Consider the following 10,178-nt stretch of genomic DNA (forward strand, 5'->3'; position numbering starts at 1 on the left):
GACGCTGAAGATATTAGGGTTAGTTGACAAGATAAGGAGCTTAAATAGCATCCAACACCCTGATTTAGGGTTTGAATGAAACTGGAGTACGTCCTACATACTCCCATTACGCTTAGCATACTCCCCTTAGATATTGTGATCCTTCTCCCTAGTACGCCCCGCGTACTAGGGTTGTCCTTAAACCCTACCATCTTCCAAAGGCCATAACTTCTTCGTTATAAGTTCGTTTCCGACGATCCTTATATCTACGGAAAGGTAACGAGGAGCTCTACACTTCTACCAACTCATACTTGCCTTAAAACGTCCCGAACAAAAATCCAATTTCCATAAAATCCCAAACTACCACTTTACCCTTGGCTCCAAAATACAAATCGAACTCCCAGATCACCTAAATTACATTACCCACACACACATTTGGGTCTAAATCTCTTTTCCAAAAGGCCCAAAGCATGATGATCACCCATCTTTGGGATACAACCTCGAATTAGAAAATGATTCAGAACAAGGAGTTACAGCTCTTCCCTACTTAAAAGCATAAAGGACACACTACCAAATGTATGTGGCATTACTAAATGACATGGCAAAGATTCCTTGGAAGTGCACATCCACTGAGACATATACAGCAGCCATGTTTGATTTTGGGGAGAAGAAATGAAGTAAGGGTTTACTAGAAGAGATGGAATTGGTGAACAGTTTTCATCGATGGTTCTCTTCTTAAAAGCATAAAGGACACACTACCAAATGTCTGTGGCATTACTAAATGACATTGTATTATTAAATAAGGTGGCAAACTTGTGGCCGGCTTACCCCTTGATTGTGTTTTTGGTAGTTACGCTATAATCTTAAGGGGTAGATTGATTGTGTTTTTAGTAGTTACGTTATAAACTTATAATCACCATAATGTTGAAGTAATTCATGTATAATTTAATGTTGAGAAAAGTGCTACAAGAATAATATTACACTAAAAAGCAGAAATACAAGCAAAAAACTACATGACATGACATGTCATAATAAAAATTCATGCATGCGGACTGGCCTTTTAACTGCATTAGTGAATCCCTGCATGCATGCAACAACACATATAAAGATAATATGAAATCAGTGTTACACATTTAATACATTAATTATTTTATAAATTTTAAATTTTTCATAATAGTAAAGTTACCAACCTCATTAAACTTGAATAACACCGGACGTGAATCCCTCTCGGATGTTGCCACTTTTTTCACAGTTTCACTCATCTGAGAACCATTCACGCTCACTTTCTTAAACCTGGTTTACAAAATAATAATAATTTTACTATAAGCCACAAACAAAACAAAAAATATAAAATCATATTTGGATTAAATTACATTACCTTTCAAAGAAATTGAAAGAGCTTGATTTCTTCTTTGTAGTAGTAGTAGAAGTCTCAGATGATTTTGGTACTACAGTGATAATAGGAGTATGTTTTTCTTGCTGTGTGGGAGTGGGACCCGATGGATTCTTTACTTTGGTGGCATTTTTGTCATTTTCAACAACACGATTAGGTTTACTAAATTTCTCTTTCACCATTTCATCTCCATGCATTGATTTGTTGATGCTACTTTGTAGTATCTTCTGGTTTTCAATCTATAATAGATTAACCATGATGTTAGGGGCATTTTAGTCTTTTTCACATTTCACATACAAGTCAAGTAAGTGGGTGATGTTGTAACTTGTAACTCGTATTGCTTACCTCATGACATAGAAGCTGCTTAACAGCTAAGCCAAGAATGAAGTAATTACAACTGTACCCCTGCAAAGCAGATTATTGTAAATTGTAAGCTAACATAAATTATAATTTCAATTTAGATTTTATTATAAAAAAAGTCAAACCTCAAAGTTCACAAAGTCAGCAATTGGGGGATCAAAAGAGAGAACTGGGGTGTCCTTATCTATAGCAACTTCAAACTTTAGTTTATTAGGTAAAGGATCGATTTTTTTGTTCTTGTATGTTATGGCATATGACACCATGGTATTAACCAGATGAGCCATTTCTTTTTTTTCTTTTTCTGATAATAAATGCAAAGCCACCTGATTAAAAAAAAAAACAAAAAACAATAACTTCAATACAAAGAAAGATGTAAAAGGAAGAATTGAGTAGAAATAAATTACCGGTTTTAAAGTTGGAGGTGATAAAATATGCAATAATGGAGAAACCAAATCTTCCACAAAAGATTTAGTTGATATGTGTCTTGAGATTGATGGAGATATTTTGTTGTGCCACATGTGCAATGACTCCACTTTTTCTATGAGTGTTGTTCGATATCTGTAGTAAACAATGAATTAATTCAACATTAAGTAACAAAAGCTAGTCTTTATGATAAGAAAAAAAAAAAGTATAAATCTTTAGTTTGATTGATTGACATACCGATGAAAAGATTTTGGCCATTGAATATTAGGTTTTTCAACTTGAGATACCACACCATGTATAGAAATTGCAATAGCGGGTTGATAAGCTGCAAAAAGATAACATATTTGTGTTAGCTTTTATATAAAAATAAAACGTACAATTTTATAAATGTTTGTACACAGAAAAAGGTTGAATACCCATAAGAGACATTTTCTGTGTACGCATAATATATTGATGAAAGATATCAGAAACCTCAAGACTGTGTAAACACTTGACCTAAATCATGGAAATTTGTTAAATTAAGATGTCGAGTTACTTAATAAATATATATATATATATATATATATATATATATATATATATATATATATATATCTCCTTGGAATAAATATGTAAAACTTATACTCACTGTTTTTTTCATCACTGGATCATGATAATTTAAATGGAGGATGTTCTCATGGATTCCATCTAATATTAAATCATAGTTGCCACTGAAAAGTCATCAGTTAAAGAAAATGATGTGGCAATTCTGGAAAAAGAGATTGGAATATTGTGAAATATTTTAATATACCAGTTAGAGATCAAGGAGTGAAGAGAGTCAAACTCGTTAAACATGCTTCTGGAACTTTCAATGGACTTTCTTGCTCCCTTTAATCTTCTCTTTTGGAAAACCTTTTGAATACAAAAAGATTAGATTCAAAAAAAAAAAATAGCAATGTAATAGAAAGAAATGAAAATGGCATGTTATACTTATAATACACAAATAGATGAAAGTAAGTTATTATTTTTTGCATTCATACCTCCTTCCATACATCAAAAACACTTTTTGATGCATCCTTCCTACCAACCACTTGAGAACTGATATCCAACTACAAGAAAAGAAAAAACAGTTCTTTTAAATTTAATCGAATAAAAAAAGTACACATAAACAAGCTGAAGTCCACATACCACATTGAGCATTTCTTTCTTTTTGTTGAGGAACTGTAGAGTATTCAAGCATGATCTAATGTCACATTCTAAAAAAAAGAAAAGAAAAAAATAATTAGATATACAAATATAGATGAAGTGATAAGTGATAAGTGATAACCACTTTTTTATATTTTCATATTACTACAATATAAAAGTTTTATTAGCATAAACAATATGTTGAGTTTGCTAGTTGCTACAATTTAGCAAATCACTTACCAGTATATTCAGCCAATGCAGAAAGTGCAACAGAACTTGTCCTCATAGCTTCTTTGTTGCATATATACTTAAGCCTAAATATTCAGCAATAAATCTGAGATTAGATGAATTTTAAATTTTTATTACTATTTAATTAATATGTCTATGTAAATCATCACCTGCTGACAATACGATTTACTGTTGGCTGAACAAACACAAGAACCCTACAAATTTTCAAAACATGTTGTCAATAATTAAGCCTGAATTATACATGAAAAATTAACAAAGTGACATAAAACTTACTTTGCTACTTGACGCAATGGTCTCAAGGCAGGGGCATATAGGTCATTGCAAATACAAATTATCTACATATGAAGACAACCCATGAGTATCAAATAAATCATGGAATAAACACTTGACTACATAAGTGAATTGATCCTACAGGTCTTAAAAGTGGAGTGTCCTTTTTTTTCTTTTTTGAAGATGTTTTTCCTGATTGTTCTGTTTGAACAATATTTTCAACCCCACTATCAGATCTCTTATCACCAGCAACCTGCATTGATAATTGTAACTTGTGTGAAAAAATGAACAAATAAAGAGAAGGTTAAAATATGTATATTAGGTTAAAGAAAAGCATGATTTACCATCTTTAGAATTACATCCACTGCCCCTTTACCATCACCAAGAGCTCCATCAATTTCATCAATTATCTACAACAAAAAAAAAAAAAAAAGTTAAATTACATTCTTACCCAAAATAGAAAGTCATAATAGCAATGTATGATGTAAACTACCAAACACTTTGGCCTTGAATCAGCCATGACAGAGTTCATCTGAACCACATCAAGAATTTTGGTTTCAATTGTTGATGATGACCTGTCATCACTAGCATTAATCTCCACCACACGATATCCACAGTGTTGAGCTGCCACATGTGCAAGTGTTGTTTTCCCAAGCCCTGGTGCACCACATAGTAGAAGGATCTGCAACAATTGTTGTATGAACATATTACATATATGATATTGATAAGCTTTAGCAACAGTGTATGAATTATGAAACAAGTTATAAAGTTTACTTTACCTTCTGTTCTGGTGGGCCAGAGTCCTTGATCTTCTTGTTATGAAGTTCTTGCATACCATGATGATCATATTTGTCTTCTTTGAATGTTTCATTGTTAGATGTAGAATCTTTGTTCCACCCATTCGAATTCTTGCTGGAAACTTTCTTATGTTGAGAAACAGTGGAATGCCTTTTTAAAGCAGATAAAACATCGTCTGTTGTACTCTTGAGTTCAGATCCAAAAACAGAAGTGTCCCATTGTTTCAACCATAAAAGGACCTGAAATTAGGAAACTGGATAAGATTCAAGAGTTTAAGATAATAGTAAGGTTATAGCACAGTTTGGAAGGCATATATATGCACCTCTCTGTTGGTATGTTCATCACTGAGAAGCTCCATGAATGAATTAGGAGAATATTTATCCACCCAGAGTCTTTCGTTTACCACAGGTGTTCCCACAAGATTTGCATCAACCTGACTTGACACGCTGGCTTGCAAAGCCTGAACACCACAGTAATAATGGTCAGTGTGTTGTAACAATTGGAAAGGATTGAAAATTTTAGCCTAGGTAGTAACATTGTGATTCCATACATAACATGCTATTGTCTCTCTATCATCACAGAGATTGGATATGAAGGTTCTAAAGGAGGCAAATCAAGATAAAACTCATTGTGTTCCACTATGTAAGAAGTAGAGGGTGACTATGGTAAGAGATTATGGTGACTAGGTGATCATGACAAAAGAGTGTACGCGTACCTTTTGCATAGCATCTTCTTCCGCCCTCTGCAATAGAACGCTTATAGGTTCCAGCATAAGGCCTGCGCAATTAATCCATCAAATGCACAATACCGCATACTTATACTACAATTACAAATAAGCATCCAAATTTAACAGTAGAAATTAGCCAAGTCAACAGTACTCTACCTTTGGATGGAGCTTTCACGTCCAACTTCTTAAGCTTGTCATCCTTCTCCTCCTTAACCAGCTTAGCATAAACCCTATCGCCATCAGGCGCCGTCACAGGCATAAAATCTCCTTCAATATCAGTGACATATCGCGAGATAAACGTTTCCTTCTGCTCCTCAACAATAACCACTGATTCTTCCTGAGGCGGCGGGGAGTACCGAAGCCAGTCATCATCAGCTTCAATTGCACTCGAATCATTAACTTTGCATCGCTTATCTTCCACCGAGCCGTCAACAGGGTCGAGTAAATTAGGGCTTAATGGGCGGAATCGCTTCTTCGGTTGGACTTTCTCCGGGATCGGTAAAGCAGGTTTAACGATGGGTTCCGGTTGTAGAGCTTCATATACTTCTTCAATGTATGATGCTTCTTCTTCGGGTAGTGGTGGTGGTTCGGGATCTTCGTCGAGATACTCTTCGTGGAGTTGCAAGTCCGCTTCGAGCCATTCGAGTTCGTCCGGCATCGGAATGTCCATTTCCATCTCCGATCTGAGCTCGGCGTGGATGAATCTGCGTTAGTGTGTCAAAGAGAGGGCGATGAGGGCCGAGTGAAAACGTATTGGCGGGAAAAGTAGAAAGACGCGGGGAAGGTATACAGTGAAACTCTTAAAATTACGCAACACCCCCCAAAGAATAAAGAGATTACATTTAGCCAATTTGTCTTGTATTTTGTCCACTTTAGCCCGCAATCAATTAGTTTGTTTATTTTATATATAAGATTTAGAAATATTCAATAAAATATCATTATATATATAGGTTCAGGTTCATTTGAGACCATCCTAATTTTGTGAAACCGTGAGATCAAATCTAAAAATAATTTTGAAATGCAAAATAAATGGAAAAATCCAAAAAAAAAAATTTAAAATATTATTTTCGGAACTTGAATTAAGTAAAAAAAATAAATAATAAATAAATAAAGTAAAAAAATCCCCTTTTTTTTTTACGTGAAATATTCTAATAGAATATTATACTGTACATATTCTAAAAAATAATTTTAAAATGCAAAATAAATGAAAAAGTCTAAAAATTCTTTTTTTAAGTATTATTTTCGGAACTTGAATTAACTAAAAAAAATTAAAAAAAATCTCGTTTTTTTTTTGAAAAATACATGAAATATTCTAATAGGATATTAGATTGTACATATTCTAAAAAATAATTTTAAAATGCAAAATAAATGGAAAAATCCAAAAATTCTTTTTTAAATATTTTTTTCGGAACTTGAATTAACTAAAAAAATTAAAAATAAATAAAAATAAAATAAAATAAATGCGTCTCACGGTCTCACAAAATTAGGTTGTCTCACATGAACCTAACTATATATATATATATATATATATATATATATATATATATATATATATATATATATATATATATTAAAACAAAAGTAATATTATAGTTTTATGATTTTAGATTTTGGTCATAGGGTATAGTTTTATGTTTTACACTTGAAGATAAAAGTTTGTCATTTTAAGCTTTAGTCACAAACAGTGTTGTAAAAATCTCGATTAGGTCCCGATTAATCCCTAGGCGCTACTTGACCGATTAGAGAGCGCCTAACGATTAATCCATGCATACAAAATGACTGAAACAGTAGAACCCGATGAAATTTTAACACTTTGAAGAAGTCATATCTCAATAGAAACTATTTTAGATATGATTAGTGTTGTATTTATCATATTAACCTATTTTGTTATAATATTAAGGGTATTTATGAACTTTTATATGATATCAGTCATATATAATTTTTTAAAATTTAATAAATTAGCAGTTAATGATCCCCGATTAATCTCCGTTTAACCGATTAATCCTTTAACCTAGTCTACCGATTAACGAACATCAAACGATTTTTACAACCTTGATCGCAAATGAAGGAAAACTTTGGCCATAAAACTTATTTATTTGGCTATAAGACTCTCTTTTTCGCAATAAAACTTTCGGCATATTTGGTCACTATATATTCTTACGTTAACACTTCCCACCCCATTACTTTGTTAAATGTTACTTTTTAACCCTTATACTTTGTAAAATGGTAGCTTTACCCCCATCAAATGTAAACACCGATATTTTCACCCATTTAGTTTTTGTATATTGGCATGTTTACAATAAGGGACACTATAATTCACGAAATAGTTCTTTGTGCATAATTATATTTACAAGATGGTTATATGTTATATAGAATTACATAAATGCCCCTTCTTAATAATAAATTTACAAAAGTTAGGTTTCATGCCTACATAGAATATTTTTTCACATAAATGATCCATATGTTTAAAATTTTACAAAAAACGATCACTACCGAAGACAAAGTCAGCAAAGCAAGAATAAGACAAAACTGCAAATTTGGTTCTTATAGTTTGCAAAAATCTTTGGATAGGGTCCAAAAAGTTTTCAGCTTGCATAGAAGGTCCAAATCAAGGTTTTTCTAGGTTTTTAGTCCAAAAACACTTGAAAAGACGATTATACCCTTTAAATTTCTTTTTTTTATTTTTTTCAATAATTCTAATACCATTTTAACTTAAAAATAAAAGAAAAGAAATGTATTATCCCCCATCCGCCATACGTTTTCTCTTTCTCTCTCTCTCTCTCTATATATATATATATATATATATATATATATATATATATATATTCGTTTTCTCCAACACACCAATCTACAACATGGAAATAGCATTCCATCATCAAAACTGCAAAACCCCATCCACATAATTCCTGGTATGTTCACATAATTCATCTCCAGATCATTTGTAAAATCACTTAGAACTTGGATGAATCAAATTTCTTTTGAGAATTAATTTAGGGTTTTCATGTTCTGGGTTCATCGATTTTCGGGGCTAACAATTTCAGGGTTCGAACGATTCTTGGGTTCTATTTATTTACAGAAGAATGAACAATAAAGATGATTTCTACAAAAGTCAATCCAAGGAAGAAAGAACAAAAAAAAATGTTTTTTACAATTGTGTGTGTATGTGTTTGTTTCTGGACTCAGGAACAGAACCTTCATCTTCGTGCTTTCGTTTCAAGAATAAGAATAAACTTGTTTCTACGATCAATTTTCATCTCTCGAGTTATGGGGATGAACACGAATCAATTTTCAACAACACACACAGTGGACGCATTTATGGGTCTGAAAAAGGACCTAATGACGAGTCGAGTTTTGAATCTTCAATTTTTGAATTATTGGTTCTGAAAGAAAGAAAAAAAAAGAGAGAGAAATAAGAATATGATATGATTGTTCTTGAGTTCCAGTTTGTTCTTGATCTAGGAGATAAAATCAAGAGAGAGAGAGAGAGAGAGAGAGAGAAGTATCAGTGGAGGGAGGGGGGAGAAAGAGACGTAAGAGAGATAAAGTTTTACCCATTTTATTATTATTATTATTATTGAAAGTGTAATAAAATGTAAAAGTAAATAAATAAGAGTATAACCGTCTTTTCAAGTGTTTTGGGACTTAAAACCCATAAAAACCTTGATTTTGGACCTTTTATGCAAGTTGGAAACTTTTTGGATCCCATCAAAAAAAAATTGCAAACCACAAGGACCAAATTCGTAATTTTGTCCAAGAATAATATCATCCTAGTTTGCTAATTGTATTTAATTTTTGGTATATTTTTGAAAAGTAGCTAAAATCACCATTAAATTTTAGACCACTTCATAACATTGTTTTAAAAGGTGTATTTCAATCATTATACAGATATACTAGGTGTAACACCCATGTATTATATGAGTTCATTTTAAAGAAAAAAAAAATATTAAATTCTAAACATTTGAGAAATTTGAATTTATAAGAAAAAATAGAAAAATATTGAATTATTAAAATTAAATTATTTGTTTTTCTTTTAAATTAAACAAATAATTTAAATAAATATAAAAGAAAACTAATAAAACTTTAATTTAGAAAATTTAAAATTAGAATGAAGTCAATTAATGAAATTGATATACATTTATTATTATATTTATTGTAATTATTACATTTAAATATTATGTGGAAATTAATAAAATTAAAAAAAAAAACACAAAATGTCATGTAGAAAAAAAAAATTAATTGAAAATAACTACAAAATGACATGTGGCCAAATCAATGAGAATGTGACATGTATCAAAAAAATATTTATTTATTAAAGAGGATTTAAGCAGCCAAGCAGGGTTCTCAATTCAACAATTCATGCTGTTGATTGGACCATTCCTTTAATTGTTTTTAAATTTTTTTTTACCCATTTACACGTGGTGTTATGGACTCGATAAGTCAGTCATATTGCGATTGGTGTCATCGGTTCTTCCAAGAATGAGTTCCTCTTCCCACCGCTTCTCTTACCTTCTGCTTAAATCCTAAGGAGGTGTTTGGCTTAGCTTTTTAGAGGCCAAAAGTTCTTTTCCAACAAGTTACAAAAAGTCAGGTTTTCCTGACTTTTCTAAAAAGTTGATTTTTCTTCTGTCCAAAATCCAAAAGTTGATTTTAAAAATCTTTTGTCAAACATATTTTGGCTTTGATCTTTTACTAAAAGTTCTTTTGGCATATGAAAAGCTAACCCAAACACCCCTAAATATGTGTTTAACACATCCAGTTTCCTTCCCGTTCTTCTCACCGCCTCCGCCGTTGTATTTGAAAAGCCAGGTTGATTTA

The 10,178-nt window shown here is 31.7% G+C and overlaps 1 protein-coding gene across 1 annotated transcript; it reads right to left on the reverse strand.

The window, feature by feature from the left end:
* Positions 1-901: 901 nt before the first annotated feature.
* On the reverse strand, positions 902-6,127 carry CTF18 (P-loop containing nucleoside triphosphate hydrolases superfamily protein). Its single transcript, XM_078987038.1, has 22 exons — positions 5,520-6,127; positions 5,352-5,413; positions 4,959-5,096; positions 4,618-4,875; positions 4,332-4,520; positions 4,183-4,248; positions 3,981-4,091; positions 3,842-3,903; positions 3,718-3,762; positions 3,560-3,633; positions 3,323-3,390; positions 3,175-3,243; positions 2,946-3,046; positions 2,784-2,865; positions 2,572-2,650; positions 2,393-2,480; positions 2,137-2,290; positions 1,858-2,055; positions 1,718-1,777; positions 1,358-1,611; positions 1,170-1,272; positions 902-1,059 (listed from the first exon to the last, which is right to left on the reverse strand). Exons 1-22 carry the CDS (start codon positions 6,037-6,039, stop codon positions 1,006-1,008), a joined length of 2,835 nt encoding a protein of 944 aa, XP_078843164.1. The 5' UTR covers positions 6,040-6,127; the 3' UTR covers positions 902-1,005.
* Between the last annotated feature and the right edge of the window lie 4,051 nt (positions 6,128-10,178).

Source organism: Lactuca saligna, chromosome 1 (assembly GCF_052625555.1).
Source record: "Lactuca saligna cultivar CGN05327 chromosome 1, ASM5262555v1, whole genome shotgun sequence".
Lineage (NCBI taxonomy): Eukaryota > Viridiplantae > Streptophyta > Magnoliopsida > Asterales > Asteraceae > Lactuca > Lactuca saligna.

Coding starts and splice junctions, on each gene's coding strand:
- CTF18 (XM_078987038.1), bottom strand. CDS start 6,039: ATGGAAATGGACATTCCGATGCCGGACGAACTCGAATGGCTCGAAGCG. Junction 3,904..3,980: donor ACACTCCACTTTTAAGACCT/GTAGGATCAATT, acceptor CTTCATATGTAG/ATAATTTGTATTTGCAATGA. Junction 3,634..3,717: donor GTAAATCGTATTGTCAGCAG/GTGATGATTTAC, acceptor CTGAATATTTAG/GCTTAAGTATATATGCAACA.